Source organism: Trachinotus anak, unplaced genomic scaffold (genome assembly GCF_046630095.1).
Source record: "Trachinotus anak isolate AG129_WGS33_773 ecotype Australia unplaced genomic scaffold, CSIRO_AGI_Tana_v1 ptg000007l, whole genome shotgun sequence".
Lineage (NCBI taxonomy): Eukaryota > Metazoa > Chordata > Actinopteri > Carangiformes > Carangidae > Trachinotus > Trachinotus anak.
The window spans coordinates 9,305,352-9,327,978 of NW_027273858.1; the positions used below are offsets into that span (position 1 = coordinate 9,305,352).

The 22,627-nt window shown below is 41.7% G+C and overlaps 1 protein-coding gene across 4 annotated transcripts in view; it reads right to left on the reverse strand.

Annotated features, from left to right (window-relative positions):
- LOC139622764 (C-terminal-binding protein 2-like) overlaps positions 1–22,627 on the reverse strand; it is a 62,563-nt gene that overhangs the window by 39,074 nt on the left and 862 nt on the right. For 3 of the 4 annotated variants that reach the window (XR_011691372.1, XM_071480330.1, XM_071480327.1), the window contains exon 2: positions 3,727–3,886. Coding sequence is in view for 3 of the 4 variants with exons in the window: in XM_071480330.1 (XP_071336431.1) it covers positions 3,727–3,784 (58 nt within the window). In the remaining variant the exon portion in view is untranslated. Of the gene's footprint in view, positions 1–3,726; positions 3,887–18,236; positions 18,356–22,627 lie in introns of all 4 variants that reach the window. The other variant, XM_071480328.1, reaches the window with a different exon arrangement.

The window sequence follows — 22,627 nt, forward strand, 5'->3', positions numbered from 1 at the left end:
TCCTGCTGTACACACGACAAAACAAGATGCATTATCAAGCGTTAACATGTTTATTTAACTGCCAACTAAAACACTTGGAAACAGCACCATGACAAATTCCACTACCCCACCTTGTGGTGTTTGCATCCAAGCACAGATTCACAACTTGTAAATCAACATTCAGGAACATGCTGTCACCGCGACCTAGTTCACGTCGCAGCGCCGCTCACATCCCATCCCTGCCCGGATCAGTCAGCTTGCTCTGGCTAAACGGCAATGGCAACAACTTGCGCTGCTGCCCAAGCCAATGCATGCTGGGTACGCAGATGGAGCGGACAGAAGGAGACGTAGAGAGAGAGAGAGAGAGAGAGTCAGAGAATGAGAGAGACAGAGAGAAAAAGGGGGGAATGAGAGAGAGGGAGTATGGGAACTGATGCTCACAACAGATGTTTGCCACAGTTCCCTTATTGCAGTTACACTCCTCTTGGCTCTTTATCAAACCCACAACAGAGGGAACAGTTGCACGATATACATCTTGAAAGCTGATATCTACACTAAACAATGCTGTGAGGCTTAATAGAGAAATTAATGGAGCAATTTGTGTAATCAATTAAAACTTGATGCTTTAAAATACATTACACAAAATCTTTTAGTGTTGTTTAGTCAATTAGTGAACGAAATAATGACATTTTTTTTCCCCATTATATTTCATCGGCAGGGGTGAACAACAAAAAAAAGAACTGATAGACAAGAGAGAGAGACAGGCCTGGATGGACCTCGCGTGTCTAATTTGAAAACCGCAAAAATCAAACATGAAAGCACAGGATAGTGAATCACATTAGATATCCTCAACGGTAAAACATCCACCGTTCCGGTAAAAATCTACATTCCAGCACTGTGACTACTTCTGATGGGAGTAAACAGCCACACTTGATCAGCCATTTCGAATTCGATTTAGGCCACAGGCACGGCTCAGTTAGCCACTCATCACGATGAGTAAAGATGTAATCAATGCGCTCCGCTGTGAGACAAGCATTGGATTGACACAGTTACCCTCCGAAGATAAATGGAGATTAGGGAGGCTTCTCGCGCCGTCTCGCCAAGTGCAACCCACGACAGCGACGCAATCACAATCACTCCATAACGTTCTTGTTTTTGTCAATACACATAATATGAACTTTGATTTCTATTTCACGCCTCAGTCCCAACACTCTGTTTATAGATAATAGTGGGTGGCTTTGACATTATGGTGCAGAAAACCCCCATGCCTCTGGTTCTGAAATGCCCTTTTTTTTATATGGTTGAACAGATTTAACGCTACTGTGAAAACAGCGTGATTCACCAACCTCTGATCTTTTAACTTCCTCAATATGAATCACCCCCCTTCTACACATTTTTTAAGAGCAGCTGCAGTGACTAACTGCACCAGACAAAAAAAAAAAAAAAACCCCGTCCTCTTTGGTAGAATGATTTCATTGTTGATAAGCAGAGGAGACACTGAAGATGTCTGTGGGACAAATGGTGCAGAGCAGAAAATACTGTTATATGATGTGTACCACATTGCCCCCTTAGAGAGTACAGAGTCATTCTTCTTGTGTGAAAAAAGAGGGGAAAAAGTGTTTCCAAGTAAGCAGGGTTGGTGGTTTGGAAGAGGGTTGAGATGCCACATGTGGCTCTCATTCTGAGGGTGGAAACAGACAGCATCGCTGCTTCATTTAGGAATCTATTATATTTGGTTTCTCAATCACAATGGGATTTTCATTAGAAAGGAACAAACAGGGGAGTTTTCACGTGGAGTCAATCAATATTGCTGAGAAAATCCTATGGTTTCACTTATACAGAGCTGAAGTGAAACTGGCAACAGAGTAAGAAGACCGAATTCAAAATCACGCTGACATTTGAAATAATGCAAATGACTAAAAAAAAAAACCCTGCGACATAACCCTTCTCCTGGAATGTTTAAGTGAATTTTTTGAATGTCGTTAGTTATTTCATGTTTTCCCATGAGTCCGTGGCTGTCGCAGTTCGACAGACTGAGACCGGTCAGGCTGAGACAGCGGTTGGAAAGTTCACATGAGAAGAGAGTCTGGGTAGATATTACAGACAGAGGAAACAGTTAGTACCAGGGTATGCTTGAATCGTACTACTTAGAACATGTCATCCAACAACGTCCCAAGGCTGTCTGAAGTGTTTATGACAACTCTGAGAGGCCGCACTCAAAAGGCACGGTGAAAAGGCGGCAGCCAGAAAAAAAGCATGAGATGTTATAATGGGGATAATGGTGCACGCTTTTGGACGGTCTGTCCTTGAAGGCATTCATGTTGTTATATTCGTTTGTACACACACACACACACACACACAAAATGAAAGTAGTTGTGTGAATAATTTTTTTAATATATAGAAGTTCAAATCCTACATCCTGTCTCCACACAGAAATGGCCACGGGAAACAGTGCAGGAAGTTGATATGCATTTCAGACATTCAGACGCCTGAAAGTTGTGGAAGGAGAAGGTTTCAAACACTGACAAGTGCTTTGTTTGAAGCCTACAGGCTCCTTTATAACCATGTGTATTACACGTGACACATCATGAGAGCTGTCATTTTTTTTAACAAATGAATCGTTGTTTAACTGTTTAACAAAAGGTTCAAATTCTAACAGCAAATGCTGAAGCTGAGTCTCACTCATCTTTAAATATATAATAAACCAGAGGAAAACATTTCACACTTTCACAAAGACAGATGAAAGAAACACTTAATGAGCTGGCTCCTATATCTCATCATAGAAAAGACAAGACAAAACTACCTATAGTGTCTGCATTATTGTTGCAACATGGGCTGAGTAAGAGAGAACACACACATATACACACACACACACACACACACACACACACACACACACACACACACACACACACACACACACACGTACACTCACACACGCTAATTGAACATTCAGTAAGTTAGTGGCTCCAATTGGTGGTTAAATAAAGAATAAGTAAGTCAAAAGGAAAGGAAAATCTCCTGCTTAAAGTGAACACACACACACACACACGTGCGCACACACGCATGCACGCATGCACGCATGCACACACACACACACACGCGCGCCAACACACACAAATGCACATCTGCACGCAAATCAATCCCACTACCCCCTACCCAGGGCTCTGAGGAGTGCTTCAATTTATTACAAACTCCCTACTTTATCTTGCTCGCAATCTGGAAACATTGAACCCAAGTCTTATTCAGCCATCAACCAAACCTCCTCCCTCTACCACACACACACACGCACACACATATACACACACACACACACACACACACACACACACACACACACACATTCTCACTCTCTCCTCGACAGCCTTCAAAGCCGAAGTTTGGAGCCTCGGCTGGTCCCAAGGCTCCTTTTGACACACACAAACACACTTATGCAAACGATCCCACTGGCTTTTCAGTGCATTTGTAGCAGCAGAGTGAGAGGCTTAAAAACTGGTGGAAACTTCTTCTCCATATAACAGTATTTGGGAATCTTTTTTCATTGCTTCAACATAAACCTGTGGAATTAACACACACGCTCAACGTTAAATGTACAGACACACAAAGACACACGCATCCCACAACCTAAATAATCAACTTCCAGTGACCTACAAATGTGTAGCCAGCACTTCAAATACGCATGTGCAAAAAACACAGGAAGAGAGACAAAGAAAGAAAGAGACTGAGGAGTAAAGAAGTCTTTCTCACCTTCGCAGATCCTGTCCAGCCGCTGGCGTTTCACTTTGTGTTTGTCGACCAGTGCCATCCTGTCGCAGCTTGAAATGCTCTCTCCTCTCTTGATTTTCTATCCACCTCTCCTCCTCAAAGTCTCCAATCCTCCGCAAGTTAATGAGCTGGTGTTTTATACCTGAAATTGCAGAAAGCAGAGAGAAAGGTTATTTTTGAAAATGGTCTGGTAGTAATGCATTTTTAGCGTATACATAATAATCTATTAATTTAGACAGGTTAATTTTGCTGGTGAGGCGTCAGGAAAAATATTTAACACAATTGCTGCCATGCAATGTTTTGTACCACATGTATCTTAAAGTTCATTTACAAATGCAGCCGCTTTGCAGTTCACACTTAAAACACACAGTATATACAGTAACTTATACAAGAAACAGGACATGGCACAGGTTCATAAGTGTATATTATGCTAATTAAAAAACAAGGGAATTGTATACAATACAAAAAAACAATAAAATGCAGAGTCAGAGTAGAGTAGTCCAAGGAGTTGTGGCTTCCACTTCATGTTCCTTTTGAAGCTGAGGTTTTAGTCACTGTTGCATGCCTACAAGACATCATGATAATCTGATACAATCAGATAAAGATGATTTCCTGAAAGCGCATCACAAGAAGTCCAGGAATTGTCATCTGACAGCAACTCCGCACAAAACCTTGGCAGAGTCACTGAATCTGCAAAATCAGACATTTGCCCTGCAGAGCCCACTCTCCACTAGAGGGAGCTTCATCTCAGAGAGCACCATTCATTTAGAGTAATGAAGAAATGTCACCTCTGCAACCAGAGCCCCAACACAGCAAAAGCTGACAGACACCGAGTGAGGGAGTAAATGAGGCGTTTTACCAGTCATTAATGCTCAGTGACTGATGCTCCTCTACAGAGCCGAGTCCTGACTGGTTCCTGCTGAAGCCTGAGGGACACGGCACAGTATTTTTTGGGGAAAGGCACATGCACGGGTAACTAGGTATATACACACACACACACACACACACACACACACACACACACACACACACACACACACACACTGTCTGAGGGCAGCGAGTCACACAGAGGAATGTGGGTCAGTTAGTCAGCAGACGGGAGGAGGTTGTATCAGCAGAATAAAGACATGAAAGGGGGTTGGTGGGAGGGAGAGGAAAGTACTAGAAAAACATCATCAAATGGGATGAGTACAGTGTGACGCCATCCTCCTACATTTTAACCATATCTCCTTCAGCGCTTTCGCACTCGCCTCTGTTTCTTTCCATATTGGCCTCTGGGCCCAACCCTAGAGTGCTGCGCTTGGAGAATGGCTCTCTCTTGACTATTTATATGATGATATATTGATATTTGCGCTGTAACTGCAATTATAACTGTTATGTTCTGGTGCGGTGGAGGGCAGGATAAGCAATATGGCTGCATGATGAATTGATGCATGGCCTTTTTATTTGGCCAGCTGTTGGGGCATTTTCCCAGCTGTGGGGACGGGAGGAGGAGGGTGGGGGGGGTGCTTTGCAGCTAAGTAAATTTAAAAGACACATTACTGTAGGTGCTACATTCCTCCCGCTTTCAACACACTTTGAGCTCCTATATCTGTCTGACATGGCAAAGACACTGCGGCTTGCTTCACCAGTCAGCTGTGCTACCGCTTCCCTCCTCCACAAGGTAAGCCTTCCTGCCAAAGAGCTGAAGACCCACATGTGGGAGTCAGAAGAGAAGTAATTGAGCAAGAGAGAAAGCAGGAAACAGTCAGTCAGAGGCGGGGGAGTCACACTGCCTTGGCTATGAATAGACCGGAGGAGACATGCATGGGCATCTGACTCTGTGCTGCAGAGCAGCTACACTACAGGTCATGAGTGCATCTGGCCATTTAGACATTATAAACTCTCCTGATATAGACTCTTCACTGACAACTGGCTCAGTGAACAACAATAATATAGGCTGCACCAGTCATATCGTACTCTACAATAACGTGCTGGTTACGCAACAAAAGGATGGGAATAAAATGAACACTATCACAATACAATACAATTTTTTATTGCAATATTATTACAATACAACATCAGTGTTTGTAGAAACTGCATCTAAGGTGAGTTTTAGTTCAAAACAATCACTTTTCCTTTTTACCAACACTTTGTCAAACTGCATTGTGACAATAGGACCATAACACACTATCTGTTGTCTATTTTGACGTTTGTGATATAATCCATAAAAGTGAAACACAATTAATTCCACTGTACATTAATCTGATCATTTATATTTGATTTGACTTATGACATGTAGTGTTAATTTCAGGTTGATGTGTTTGACTTCATTATCGAGCCATGTAATGAGGTGTACATGTCATTTTGTCGACTATATATAGTTTAAGTCTATGTTTATTATCAATTGTGTCACTGAGTATATTGATAAAAATACTTCTCAATCCATTATTTAAGAAATACATCATATTTTTTGATAAACAGAACTTCACACAAGTATCAGTTGTATTATTTATCACATATGCGTTATGTAACTTAGAGCATGTACCCCCAAGACCCACACATTCACTCAGAATAATAACTACCATCTACACCTGGAATCATTTCAAATACGACATTTCATCACTTCTCTCACTGGTGGTCTCCACTGATGGGATGGCAAACCCCCGCCGGCTCAGAGGAACGGCCTCCTCAGCACTTCGAGAGCTACATTTTACCAAAAGCCCAAAAATGTGGTATCCATGACTTCATTTCAATAAATTAATTCCAGAGATTTGACTCATGTAAGAAGGAGATCCACTCCATCTCTAGAAAAAAAAAAAAAAAAAAAAAGTCGACTCCACTAAGCGGGTTGAAAAGTCAACAACAACTTTGAGCAGAGCTCTCCGCCAGATGAGTGCCAGAGAGGAAGTACAGTTATCCACAGCCCTTAGCCCCATCGCTGCTGATTGTTACTTGACTAAGTGCTGTTATGTAACTTAACAATAAGGGGATTGACCCGAGAGAAAATACGTGCTCAGTGCTGGAGGAGAGGAAGAGAAACAGAGGAGAAAGTCACACACACACACGCACACACACACACACGCAAACGACAGAAACACACAACTCCAGGGATTGTCTGGCTCGGCGTAGAGAGGGCAGGCGCTCTGCTCAACACACGTAGCAGTGTGTTACTTGTGGCTTGTGGTCTTGTTCGCAGGTTCTATGACAAGACTGCGAATGTTACCAAGTCAGATTGTGACGAAAGTAACTGTTGTCAGATCTGACGAGTGATGCAAACCTCACAATATTCTTGGTAATACAAGATTTTCTTTGACTTTGCTGTACCAGGATTTTGACTTTGTGGGCTGAGAAAAACATGTATTATAACAATATATAAAATTCTGACATTTATGAGGTACAGTTATGACATCTGACATCTGCACGCACCATTTTTGCAGTGTAGCCAAACTGCAAATGTTATTTTGTAATCACATCTTGCCTTTCTACTTGGATGCATTTCATGCACAGTTGGACTCACCACTATGACTGCGACCTGCAGCATCCCGCGCTGTATGAAACTGTTTTCACGGTATATACAGTACATACACTGTGTATCTACTATTGTACCATCCTGTGCAGTTTATCCTGCAGTATCCCCTGCACTGAATGTTGTTCCTGCACTACATACCTGTGTCTCTATTCTTAACATGAGATTTCTTGTGCATCAATGTCACTTCAACAAATCTTACATTAACTATACATCTATATTATCAGCCTAAGCATCAACTGAGGGAGATTATATCCTGCTCAACTGATTTCTGATATTTAAAGCTGAAACTATTTGTTGATTTATCCTTTCTCAGTTTCATGTCTTTGCAAGATGAATATCAATGATATTTTGACGTTTAACAGACTAAAAAAATGAATTGTTCAACTAACTAAATAATCAGCTGATCAACCGAGAATTAAAAGAATCGTTAGCTGCTTCGCAACTGATGTCGCACAGTAAATTTTTGTGGAATGCAGAAGTGAAAATCAGTAATCAAAGCAAAAGTAAAAACTATTTCTTCAGCAGCAGCTTAACTTTCCAGTTACGGTTAAAGGTGCGACCAAAACATTTTCCCCACCACTAATATGCACTGCTAGCCACTACAAAGAAATCATTCATGTGTGATGAGTGTGACTGTAACTCATGCATATTTCTGGGTAAATCAAGCCCTTTAAACTTTCCAGAAATTCTGTTTTCACACAGTTTTTCATGTTTGGGCTGCAGAAGTGCGAAGTCACCCTGCAAAGCTTTGATGTAGGTGTTAATTTCAACAAATAATTTAAATGCCACTCACATGATGGACCTCAGAAATAAAGCTCTTTTCTATGTGCTTTAACAGTGGATAAATGAATGCCACAGAGCTGAGTGGTGTTCAAAGATAAGAGCTTGAATGAATTGTGGCAGATGTTCACCACAGATGTGCTACAACAGCCTCTCTACTGTCTCACCGAGAAACAAACAGAAGTAAGAGAAGGAAAAATAAATAAATAAATCAAGCGCACCAGGCATTACACTGCATTGTTGCAGCTGTTGCATCACTCAGAGAGGTTATGATTTCACAGTGTTTTTCCATCTGACACCCTGTACATCAAGACATTTCACAAGCAGAAAGAGCCAGTTTTACACTTCAGAAACATGTCTCTCTTTCAGCTCTTTATGTTACATCTCTTTCCCCTGCACTCATTCTTTTCGGCTCCTTTTTGTGAGGAAAAGTACATAAAAAGCCAGGCCGCTTTGTTTAGGTTGGTAATAGCACTGAAGACATAGAGAGAGAGGGAAGAGAAAGAGAGAGGTCTTTTTCTCACTGAAGCCATATCTCAGAGGAGCCCGCGCAACAGATTAAGAAACCTGTGGGTTTGGCTGAGGGTGAAAAGGCACGCAATGAAGTCAAAGCTCCAGCTTCGACTTTCTCATAACACACGTTTGACTGAAATATCTGTGCAGGTGTTTACTACAAGGGGGAGTTTTCATCTTGAGAAAAGAACATCTTGCTCTGTCTTTTTTTAGATCATCGACCGAGTGTCCAGTCCTTGACCCCAGTGAACTAATTTAACTTTGAGAACGTGATGACCACCAGCTTATACACACACAGAAGAGACTGAGCTACACAAGCATGGGTTTAAAGTTGAAGAATGGAGCTGAAGGGAAACCTGGCGCTGGAAATTTTATTTTATTTTTTTACTTATTATGTTACATGTTTGAACAGTTACATGTGACAGTCATATGGTTAACACATCATTTTTAACATTTAAAAAAAAAATCCATATATAGCTTATTCCTTATCTTGTATAAAGAAGATAAACACCACCTAACATCACAGCCAGTTAGCTTAGCTTAGCATAGAGACTGGAAACAGTGGGCTAACCTGGCTCTGTCCACAAGTAACAATATTTGCCGTGTTTGTTTAATTTATCAATATTTATGTATTTATTTAAATGAGGTATGATATCTTCATTCAAATGTGTTTACTTTTGAACAGAGCTGGGCTAGTTGTATTCCTGTTTCCAGTTTTTATGCAAAGCTAGGTTAACAGGTTGCCTGCTCTAGGTTTGTATTTACCATACAGACATGACGATATTGATTTTCTCATCTGACTCTTGGCAAGAAAGTAGCACATTTCCCATAATGCTGAGTTACTCCTGCAACAACTGGAATGAATGTGGTTTAGAATCCAGGACTACTTGTAAGAGATGCCGTTTCAATGGACACTAGCTGCAGTAAAATCCCATTAGTGCAGCGCATCATTGGACTGGGATATTTTAGTCAACATTTTGAGGAGGAATTGTGTAGCAGCTACCTAAAGTGACTGCTTAAGAGTCTGTGATTTATGTTCCTGAAAGTGCAAGATAGCAGAAACGGAAGCAGCAGGGAAGAGAAGGTGGTTAAGGTTTCTCTTCTCTCATTAATCTGATAGTTGGGGCTTCGAGGGGCACGTAAAGCTGTCGCTCAGACCGTTGATTTACACTGTCCTCCTCTCTGCCAGCCTCTTTCTTCCTCCAGCCCTCCTCGTCTAAATACACCGGTTACTGATAATTACAGCTCCCTTCTTTCTACCTCTCCATCATCATCACGATCCCCCAAGTCTGTCAGTCCATCTGCGCCTCTCCATGTATCCTTTGACCTCCTTTTCAATGTCCTGTCAGACTCTGGCAGATAGCGTCCTTTTCATTCCCCATTTCTCCTTTACATCGCTTTTTTTCTCTGAACCATTTTCCCATCTCCCCCCTTCCCTCTCCCTCCCTCCCTCCCTTCCTTACTCCTCCTCTCACACTCTCTCCATCTTTCTCTCCTCTCAACTCTAAACGAAATGAGACTGCAGCAGTACTAACTGCTGACTTGGGCTAATGCACAATTTTGTAATAATGCCTATTCGTTTAAGTCACCCAGGAAACGCATAATGGTGACATTATTGTGCATGGCAGCCTGTTAGCCTAACCCGTTGAGGCTTTCGGCATGGCCTGCATTCCTCCTCTCTCTGGCTCCTTACATCTAATGAACTAAAACAAAGTCTGGAATAAAATCTCCACTGGTATAATTGGCAATTTATTTTTTACACAACACCACTACACAACACAGACCACTGAAGTCTTGGAACGATACAGAGTCCACGTTTGAATTAAATTAAAAAAGCATCGTAAACTTGTCTCTAAATTTCTCCTGGTATTTTTCTTTCCTTTACCTGACAGGCTAGATACTGAAAACCTACAGTATTTAGTAATCTCAACACACAGAGTACACAAACAAGCAATCACACCAAAACCAGTGGCACTTAAGCTGACAGGTAAAAGGATGTGTCTAAGATGCTTTTATTGTGGTAATAAATCTGTCTTTTCCACAACATCCATACAACATCAGATCTTTTTCTCAGAGGAACAAAGACCAGTACTGAGAGCTCAACTGCACACACACACTAACCTTTCATATATGAACAATACATGAGAGAACTGGATCAACTTCTTTTGAAGGTCTCCCTGGGACTGGTAATGAGTGCTAGACATGATAACGAATGCTACAGATACCTTATGATGCTCACTGCTAAGTGGGATGTACACATGGTTGGTTAAATGACATGAGGTGACACCTGACAGCATCTTCCTCTGAACTAACGTCATTTTTTTTTCGAGATAAAAAAAATTTTTTTAAAAAGTAAAGACATACAGACTTTTATCACATTCAAGAAACTCTGTTTGGTTCCATTTAAATCTACTGGCTCGGTTGGTTTGGCTAGTTTAGGGTGGTGTGAAAGCTGTCTATCTAGCTCTGGTGCAGTCTAAACAACTGGACTGAGACCACCTGAATACATGGGTCTGCTTTCAAGTGAACTTGAGAAAATGTAACGGTAGCCGATACGTAATTTTATTAAGAATTCAAAACCAAACCACTATTTAGACTCAATTAATCAATTAGTCTTTTTTTTAGAACTGTATGGCAACTATTTTGATCATTTATTGTCACATGTTTTAAAGGTGCTATTTGTAGGTTTTCTCTGCTGCTGAATGTGGTTCTTGCCGGGAGCAGGTGGCGGTGATTGTTGCTTGACAAGAACTTAGGCCATCATTGCATTTACAAGACAAGAGGTTATAGTACTCCCCCTGAGCAGTGCTAATTCATCAAAGCACACTGGAGGTTACAGTGAGTCACCATAGGAAAGTGACAAGACTGGCTGGGGCTAGCTGGTTAGCGTGCTAACTTCAGTAGAAGAAGAGCCTGATAGCCTGAGTAAAGCAATGAGGTTTGGTGTTGAACTCCCAATGTTTCTTCTAGACTGCTATGAAAACAGTAGCTAATGCTTATGTTGGCTATGGAGCAATGGCAAAAACTTACATATAGCTCCTTTAAGCAAAAATGTCAAAGCTTCTCTGGTTCCAGCTTCTCTTTTTACTGATATCATTGTGAGCTGAATATGTTTGAGTATTGACAGGTTGGTTTGGGGGATAAAATGAAACTGATGATTTCTGACATTTTACACACTAAACAATTGATCAACTAATCAATAAAATAATCGGAAAATTAATTGAAAAGGAAACTAGTAGTTACAGCTCTACTACTAAAATCAATCTTCTGACCATTAACTGTCAAGAAAGCAATTTTATAAGTGATCTGTATAAACAATATATACAAATATATATCATTTTGAACCTGTGGCAACAATGAATTGGATCACAAAAAAAAAAAAAAGAGTTAAGACAGCGTTGGGCTCTGTTTGTGTCCTTCACTGTGTATTTTGGCAGCTCCTCATTCATTCGTCATTCATTTGTTATATCCATAAATTGAGGCTGAGTTTCTGTCTCAACTAATAATCCTCCTAATCAGTTATTTCTTTTTAAGCTCTCTGTGACACAAGAGAAGATAAATAAACACATGAGACTGAGACAGTAAAGTGCTGCATGACTTCACGCTTACAGCTCAAGGTTTATTTGTACAAACCAGTGTGAACACGACACTGATTAGAACAAGGCCAACAAAATCTGTTTTTCACTTGTTCTGCACCAGGTTCTCTGATCCTAAAATAAGCTGAAATATGCAGGTACAACTAAATTAGTGGGCAACACCAGAGAGCCACGACTTCATCCGAAGGGTAAACAACACAAACCAAAGACCATGTGTGTACTGGCCTTTGTTCATAGGATAAAAAACAAGTCTTGCCAGTGATACGTTGTCTACAGGTTTTGCGAAACTGTAATCGGCTGCTGTCTTCGCCATCTCACCTTGACTGTCTCAGCTCTTTAGTACCTTTACATTCCTCAGCTAACAGCTCATTAACACAAGGCCAGAGCGAAAAAAAAAACACAGGCACATCGTCTGTTATCGTTTAACTCAAGTCTAAACAATTTAGCTCCATTTACTCAAAATATCTAACCTCATGCTCACCGACTTCTTACACCTCTCCAGAGTGAAATATTTAAAACCATTTAACTCTAACATGAAGGAAAGAGCAAAGATGAGCGACAAAAAAGCAATTATATTTTAGGGCTATGGAATAATTATACATCAGGGAGATGGCCCTTCAAATTCTTACCAAAAAAAAAAAAAAAAAATTAAATGAAAAAATGAATGCGTTGGAAAGGAGCCAAACTCTTAAAGAGCTGGGAAAAATGGCTGATTGAAGAATGAAGATGCCAGAGTCCCATTTCAGGAGTAAATTTAAGATTTTCAGAGAAACACAGAGCATGACTAATGAAGAGTGACTTTCAAAAAAACTGCTTCTGGGTCTAAGGAGCGAAGTGAGGCTTTGTGAAAGCACACACACCACAAATACCTTCTTCTCCATATCAGAAAATCTAGTCTCCACATAATACCTAATTGTAAATCATTTCCACGAAATCCCTTCAGAATAGTTTTTGTCAAATTAGATACACTTTCATGTGTTGAGGTTGGCAAGTGCCTGTTTTAATTGTTGAACTTGATGATCTGTCTTTTCCTACCAATTAACTACTGAGCACCTGATGCATATGCAACAACTGTAAAAGCAATTAGACTGCAAATTAACTGTGGAGATGAGTTCACGATGTGAGTGCAAATGCTCATATTTTGAATGAGCTTTTGTTCACAGTTTCCAGAGGAGGTAAATCATGATACAGAAATGTGATCATCAGTATAAAAGAGCTTCCTGAACCCTTGTCTGCATAAAGTATCCCTAATGTATCAAGCTGCTGTAATGTCAAGGTTAGTATTTAATACATACTGAGGGGTTTTCAGATATGTGAACATACAGACGACTTCTCAAAGAGATTCAAAGAGTGAAAGAAATGAATGTCCACAAGAAACTCAAGGTTGCTTATGGGTAAAAAAAAAAAAAAGATTTATATCTTCAAAAAAAAAAAATAAAATGTGCAGGCGGATGTGTGTCCATGAACTAAACATCAGTGGTGAGGTTACGCAAAGACACTGTCTTTACACCCGAGTCTGGCTGGACAATGACGGTCCAATCACACAACAGAGTCCAGTCAGAGGACAGGCATCACACACAGAGTGGGAACTTTGAGTGCTGAGTTTAATGTACACAGACATTCACGATCACTTCACAGTCAAAACCTTTCCACACATACACAAACTCGAATTATTTCTGAACGTCACATTACAAGCACAACATCTTTTTGACCCTAACTTGAGCCCATACACAAGCAGCAGAACAACAACTTTGACTCAATAAATTTATGATGAAAGTAAACAACACCTTGCAGAGCATGTCATGCAAACTTTTAATGACTTCACAGCTGTCAGTGCTCAAGATTTTGAGGTTGGATTCCCATCCCTACTGGCAGAATGCTACTTAAAGTATACTAGTCAGCTCCGCTGGGCTTTTCACTTGTTAAGCCGTGAGCTGAACATCATGGAGTGTGCTATCAAATGTCCAGGGGCTTCAATGGTATGAGCCATCTGAACTGTAAGGAAAAGCCACTGTGCTGTGATTGCAAAAGGCTAGCTGAACCAGGTAGCGTAGGAATCTGCGCAACACCACAAAGCATATAGATCTTCGGTTCTTTAACAGCAAACTAAGTATAAGGTGAATAGAATGTAAGGTAGCTGAGTAAATGGGGTTAAGTAAAGGCCAATCTTGCCCCAGAGGCCGACTCGCTGTGAGCTGAACGCCTCTGACCTAGATTAATACCAACCACAGCAGCGCCAGGACTATTAAAAACACCCAGGTTTCCCGTATCCTGCCTTTCTGTCGGTGTGTGAAATGATTCCATCTGTCAGTCTCAGCTGGGTTGTGAGAACACCACTGAATGCTGCTGCCCACACACACACACACACACACACTAGACGGACAACCCAAAAACACAGACGTATTTGCTGGGAACTGGGGCCAAGGTGGGTGTCTGGCTGCATCCAGCCTCCAGGGAGGGGGCTCTGTGAAACTCTGCCTAGCATGAAAGGCTCGAGGATGGGGAGCGAGACACAAGATAGCGACTGTACTCATGATGGCGCACAGCAAATTATCACAGGAAGCGGTGTTCGTTTAAAGGGCTTTATAATTTCAGCTATAAACAGAGCATTTTGTGTCAGTGCAACATAAAAAGACCTCTTTTCAATGACAGCAGGTTTAGTCTCTCTAGCCCACCTCTGACGAGTCCTGTGCTCGTGGTGGTCTCTTTTCAGCCTCCTTGTTGAATTAATAGCTTGCTTATAATAAGGCTAATTTACCACTGTGTGCATGTTTCTGTCTATGTGTGCAAGTATGCACATCTTTTCCTGCTTTTATGTATATGTATGCACGTATCAGGCATGTTTATTACAGTGGCAAGCTTCCCTGATCAAGGACAGCAGCTGGTATTTAATAGATAGCAAACAGAAGAAACACAGCCAGCCAGCAAAGAAGAGCCAGCACATCCCTCAGCCACCTGTGAGAGAGAGCGCACACAGATGAAACTAAGAAAAAAAAAAAAAAAAAAAAAAGACAAGACAAGGGCACAGACGGATTAGGAGGCACAACTGATATTCAGAGGAAAGAGAGCTTAGTGCTAGAAAGAAATAAAGGTTTATCCTTGGGAGAAGGGACATGACCAAATGGGTGAAAAGTGGAACAAAAAGCTATGTTCTGTGAGTTGAAATATTTCAGCGGTTCAAACTTCCACTGGGGCTAAAGAGACCAAAACACATATAACCTCTGCTCAAGTTTATCATCTTTTCAGTTTGCTGGCTACAGTGAAATGAAAACACATTTCTAGTGGCACATTCTGGACGAGAATAATACAAAAAACAAACCCCATAAGAAGAGAAGAAATGGTTTAAAAACTCCTAAAAATGTTAAGTATAAATAATATCAGCATAAAGTGACTGGTGCATGGAATTCAAACTGTATTTTCCTTGGTATTAACTGCATGCCTGACAGGATGATAGGACTTCCAACTATCCTCACATTCACATTTGGCTGTGCTGATTTTTTTAAACAGCGAGTTCAGTATGGCTGTAGGTAAATCATAGGCCTCATGCATCAGAAAAATCCCTGACATGACAGTACTGATGAACTGTAGCTCTGTTATCGTCCTAATGCACTCCCCTATCTCCGGATGGCACAAAACTTCATTACTGGAAAAATGTTCACCTTAGGTCAAAAGATGTTGGAAGCCAGATAAATAAAAAGCAGCACACACTTTCACTCTGGGAGCAAAATCCTGCTCAGTAAATGTCGTATATTATAGAGTTATGTCTCTGCTTGATATGTCAGATATGTAGCATAAAGAATAAAAAGATGGTGAAATGTTGCAGTGTACACATGTATTATGCCTTAAAATAGATGTGTGAACACCCCAGCGATACCTACTTCTAACCTCACACAGAGTCCCGAGGGTAGTATTCACAGAAGACTGAGTAGGAGGGACTGAGAGTCTGTGGCTTCTCTCTCGCTCAATGAAACATTAACCCACAGTAAATCCTTTTTGTTCAGGATCAGGAATCAAACATCTCCATACGGGTGAAAATCAAACATGTCTTTGTGTGAACAAGCTGACGAGTTAAAAAGCCAACCATCCCACTGAGCTTCTCAGCAGCAGAGAATCAAAGAATTAGCCTCGGGCTTGCCAAACATTGGTAATATCCATATTCATAATGGAGATAGCTAAGGTGATAAGACTCCACTGCTCAGCTCCCCCACTCACTTTTTCAACACTTCCCTAACTGCTTCCAACAAGTAGATAATATGCCACTTTTCGCCACAGATGAGTGATGAGAAGCAGAATGACAGCTCACCCTGTTTAGCTCTATACAGCAACAAGTAGATCACTGCTTTTGCGTGACATCGTGTAGGCGTGTGTGTGTGTGTGTGTGTGTGTGAGCACTGATGCTCTGTAACAGTAACCATGCTGATGTCCACTGCTCATTTAAATCAAAGAGAAGTGCAGTCTCTCCTTTAACAGTGTGGTTTAGAAGTCAAATAGTTTCATGGATCTCTGCCAGATTTCCCTGTTTGGACACCTGCCAGTATTTATGCAAGCAAATAAGCAGCTAGATGCATGAAGGCCTGTAATGTAGACAGTTTAAAGCTGAGTGTGAGGATAAACTTAAAGCATTCAAAAACTAAAGGTTGGGTTATCCTTTTAGCCTGTAGGGGCACAGACACAGCAGCATTAAAAACAGTGACATTTAACAGCAAAATCAGTTCATCCTGATATCACTCCAGTCAGTGGCTTCGCTCGCTGTGAGCAAAGTACATATGTGAACATTTTTTACATGAAATCCAATTATGGTAAACATGCAAAATTCCCAATAGCAAGTCACAACTGAGCTAACCAGCACAGAGAGCTTTTGCACTAGTCATAAATAGTTAAACAATACCACATCTGGGAGTGAGATAACAAACTCAATTTCAATACAAATTCTCATCTAATGGCATCATCAGTTGTCCTGTGTCCACACTATTTAAAACCTAGAGTGCAAGCAGGACTATGAGACCAAAGACTACACAAACAGGTCAAAGTCCAGGGAGATAAATGGCACTTGTGGCCGTCTACTGCTAACAAAACCGCTCATAATAAACCTGACGCCTCACTACAGGGCTGCCCAGCCAGAACCCCAGGGGCCTGGTCTTGGACTAGCAGCCCTACACTGCCACACAGCATCAGTGAGCTTGTAAAACAAGCTGTTAAACTTTATCTGCATCATAACCATTGTGATAATACACCACAGATGCCAGAATTTCAAAAACAGATTTCCCCGAGGGTTTTTTTCTGGATATAAGCCCATTCTTCATGCTTATGTGTTGAGATTTCTGTCTGCTGCCATAAAGAAAGAATGTGATCATTTATATAAAAAAAAAAAAAAAAATCAGACTCCACATAATCAGTTAATAAAAAGAGCTGATGCACCTTCCACAGTTATTAGAAGCAGCACTCAGACAGTGTGCCTGCATACTGAAAGTGTACATACTGGACTACATCCTATTAGCCCGCACATTCACAGAGCCATTAGCATTTAAATATGCAGGAGCTGTGCTCCTTTCAAAATGCCATTTTTACTCTGCTGCAAGGAGAGTTCTGCAGTTGTCATAAACAACTTTTTTTTTTATTCAAGGACCTTTTCAAATGTCAGGGCCAATCAAACACAACACGACAGGTCTCTGGGTGGAAAAAAAAAAATACAGCTCAGGGGGCAGAGAAGAAAAGCGGACTTATAATGCATATTCATGTGGTTGGAAGGTTCAATGACTGCTGTCTCTGAGAATTGTGAGCAGTGGCAAAACAATTTGTGTGGTAAGAGACAGCTGAAAAAAAAAGTAAGCTTTTAACTCTTTTCTCTCCCTCACCATGTCCAAATGTCAATGTCACAGACCCACAATGGCCAAAGCTCTGTGTGCCCACAAGTGACTCCCAAAACCCCAAATCCAACAGTTTTTTCCCCCCCTCTCTCCGTCAGCAGATTCGGGCAGAAAAGTTTTTTCTGTGAAGTGGTGCTCAGCAGAATGGCAAACAAACAGAGCCATCTCTCCACTGGCAAGGGCTCACTTCAGCACTTTAGACATCTCTTTCAGTTTACAACTTGCCTAACATCAGCAGGATGGATCCTCCTGACACAAGTCTATGTCAGCTGGACTGGAATAGGGGCTCTGCCGAGACACAATGGAACCCTTCCTCCTCCTCATGCCACCTCCCTCCTGAGACGCTGAGACAGGAGAGAGCGAGTAGGAAGGAAGGAACAAAAAAAAGAGAGGAAATAAAACACAATACATGTGCCTGTACTTTCTGTGTGTGTGTGTGTGTATATGTGTGTAATCCTCTTCGGGGAAACTTCACCAGCTTGGACAGAGCGAGCTGCACACCTCGCTGCTATCTTGCTCTCTATCTGTTTCTGTCTTTCTCATCGCTTCACTTCCTGCCTCTCTTCATTAGTCTCTGTCTCTTCTCTCTGGCTCCAGCAAGGCACAGTCATCCAGGAGGACATTATTAGCTGTCAGCATTAACAACCAGCGTAGCAGCAACAGCAGCATCGGCAGCAGCAGCAGCAGTCGGTTTCATAACAATGCTCACAGAAAGCCTCTTCTCTGCCCCAGTGAGAGGAACAGGCAGTCAGGACAGCCTGCTGCGTGCAGATGGTGCTTTGTCTCTGCTAGTTCCTGCAAAAGTGACACGCAGACACAAACGCGAGCACACATGTACATGCACACATAGTTGGAAGACGTTGCCACTATTCATTCCTAATCCTCTGTGGTTTGCATGAAAGTTAATGGCAGGTGTTTAAAGCTGTGGCTATGCCAAGCGAAGGAGGGGAGGTGAGTGGGAGAAGATCAACTCCTCTTTTTTTTTTTTTTTTCCTGCTGGCAAACACACACACACACACACACTTTTCCATGTTGGAAAGACAGTGTATTACATCCGTATTAGATCTCAAAACTACACCCCTTCACCAATCCTCTTCCAACCCCCCCCCCCCCACCCCAATCCTCTTCCAACCCCCCCCCCCCCCATCTATCTCTGGCATAATGTCCATGCATGCAGTTGAGAGCAATTACGACTTCTTTGGAGGAAAATGGCCAGTCATTAAGGAGGAGCAGGGACTCCACAGTGTGGTGGTTTACACCAGGTGGGAGGCTATTAGACAGCCAAGTGATGTGAGCAAACTCCCATGCTCATAAATACAGGGAACAGTAAACATCCTCCACTGTTCCCCCACTACTGCCAAGAGCTTTCCTCCAAACACATAATGAATTAATAATTAAGAGAAAATGTTCATTTATGCATCCTCAACATACTGTATGCACACTCACTAGACCGTAGAGTCATTTAAATGACTGGCCTTTTTTTTTACACCAGACCTTTTAGCACGTGTGCTACTGCTAACATGAAACTCAGCTGCCATTCATTTTATTACACCTTTGCTTCTCTAACTGTGATGTGTTAAAATGTCCCCAGTGAAAAAACCTACAGTAGTCTCATTATTCATGTGCAAAGAGCACAACTTACACTGTACTTTTTGTTCATCTAGCTGAACAAAGACATGATATAGCTGGTACAGTCTGTCCCAGCTTTTGGTTTTGAATTGCTGGGCAGGCAAAACAAGTAATTTGGGCTCTTGGAACATTTGATGAGCATTTTTCACTATTTTTTTTATAATCATAAATTACCAGATCAATCAAGAAAATAATCATTATTTGCATCTTTTTTAAATACATGTTGCAACAATGTAAGTTTTAACAAAGCGAGAAATCTCCAAAGAACTTGAAGAATTAAGATCAAAGCTTGAGCTTAGTGTTCTACACAAGTTGCAAGACTATATCTGCGAGTCTCCCAGCCATTTAACATTTACTTGTAAACACTCAGAGACTCAATGAGCAGAGAAATGATGCAACAGTGGTGATAAACATTACACAGAATAATAAAAATCTAATACAAGCAACGGTGCAATTTGTTCAGTTAATCACTTTGGACTTAATATGTAAGATCTGGCAACAATGTGTGAATATGATTCTGCACTTTCATGTCTGACTGTCTAAATTAAAAACCTTAATACTTTCAAATACAGCAGCGGACTATAATTTGCTTGTTTTCTAGCCACTGCGCCAGCTGAGCTGGGAGTGTCTATTAAATGCATTATTTTGAATTGGCAAAGCCCACAAACAAGCTTGTAGGATGCCGAAGTGGCAGGAGCAAGCTACAGCAAAAACAGCTGTGAGAGCATGAGAAATGACTTTGGCATGTATCTGTTTCTCCATACTGTACACACAAATATATATATATATATATTATATAGTGGCAGACAGGAGTGCATGCAGCTGCACACACAGACACAGAGAGGCTCAGTACAGCGTACAGTATCTTTTAAGCACGCTGGGTGAGCAGGCCTTATCAGCGAAGTGAATCAGACACCTGCTGCTGTCTGGTCCACTCTCTCAAAACTATCCTTCACGGCCACAAACAAAAACGCCTGAGACACAACAGAGCATGTTGTAACAAACGAGGAACAGGTGCTGAAAAATTGGGAGAGCGCACCAGTTGCTTTAAACACACCGCAGATTCTAAAAGGGCTGTACTCTGAGACAAACCTGTTACCAGCCGCTATGAGACACAGCACAACAGTTGCTCACGGAGTAACTGAAACACACCTGTTCCATCGGTGTACCGCCTCTGAAGCACAGTTTTTGAGAAGAACATTCAATCATTCACATTCGAAAATGATGTCATCGGACTATGAAACCTTTAGCTTAACTGGCTAATCAGCTATTGTTGAATGAAAAGAAAACAAAAACAAAAACAAATCTCGCAAATAAAGAAAAGCAAAAACTATGAATTTCTCAACATTTCTCAAATTGCCACTGTGTCAAAAGAGCTGCAGTATAAATCCCTAATCCTCCATGCTCTGTGATTTTGCATGAGGGTGACTGACATCAGGCTGTACATTTTGGGCCTCTTGCAGATGGCACAGTGTAATTTCACACCCATTACCTCCTCTCCACAATGCATAGCACAATCACATGACAGTAAAATCCTCTCAAACCAACTCCTATGGGGACTTTTAGAAGCCGTTAGTGGCCTGGCCATTATGGGAATTCTCAGAAGACTTCACAAGAGCTATTTCAGCAGCGTCCAAATTACTGTGTTAAATGGAGTATTAGGCTCTGAGAATATGATTAACCAATTGTAATTTCTTTGCTTCTGTGACTTCATAACAGGCATGATTCAGATGTGTTTTCTGTCGCTGTGCTTCTAGCTTGTCCTTCTTTATGAAGCAATCATGTCGACAACAGAGCAGGATGGCATCGCAGCAACGCAAGAAAGTGAGTCTCACAGAATAAACAGAACACGCATCCTCTGTCCAAAGAAAACCACATGCCAAGTGAGCGGGTGGTGAGCAAAGTGAGAGACAGCACCTGTGCTTTCAAAAACCATCATCTCTTCCTGCTTCGGTGCACATGCTGCCCAGCTTGCCTCTCCACTATCCAGAGTGTTATAATACAGCAGAAACACACAAATGAGTCCCTGCACAAGCATGTTGTACAGCAGATCAGCCATGTACATCAGTGCTCTCTACAAGCACAAATCATGTCCGTAATCACAGTACACCGACTCCACCAGTCACCAGGGAATATCTGTTGAGGCAAATGAGACTCCTGATTTCCAATACAAACACATGCACACACACACACACACACGTGCATCAACACTGATAGTCACCATCAAGCACAAGCAGAATGCATGATATCATAAATATTAAAGCGTTGGTTTCGCGTTTTCTTGGCATTTTCCTCCTCGGTGATAAATCAAAAGGCCTGATCGGAGCTGCCATGTGCATTGTGATGCTGCCTGTGATGTGTTTGCCTTGGGAGGCCAGCTTTCATATCTGAACACATGCAGGCCACAAAGGCGTGAGAGGAAGTTCAACCCCCAGCAGAGTTGAAGGCGGCAGATGATGGGGAGGGATATGGAGAGGCGAACAGGGGAGGGTGTTTTCGCAGGTGCAACTGAAGGAGCTGGAAAAAAGGAAATCCCAGTGGGCAGTGACAAACTAAGAAGTGGTGTATCTGTTGCACCACCAGTAACTGATGTATTTTTGGGGTAAAGAATCTCGGATTAAAAGCACACCTCATGAGATGATCAGATGTTCTCATAAACGTGGGGTTTCAGATGCAAACACTCGCCTCTGGAAGGGTGCAGGCCACAGCCTGCATGTCATTAACAAAGGCCTTTTCTCTGTGGGCAGGCTCCACTCTAAGTTCCCCTGCCTGTTGTGACAATGCCCAGTGGGGATGGGGTGGGGAGGCGGCGAGAGCAGATGTCCGTTGCCAGCAGCACATCTGCATACAGCCTCAATCCCCACCCCTTCACTGGCCAGACAATGGAGCCACCCTCCTCCTCCTCCACTTGAAGCTTTCTTCCATTGGAGCCTCCAAATGCAGTAAAAAAAAAAAAAAAAAAAACAGAAGAGGGAGAGTGGAGAGAG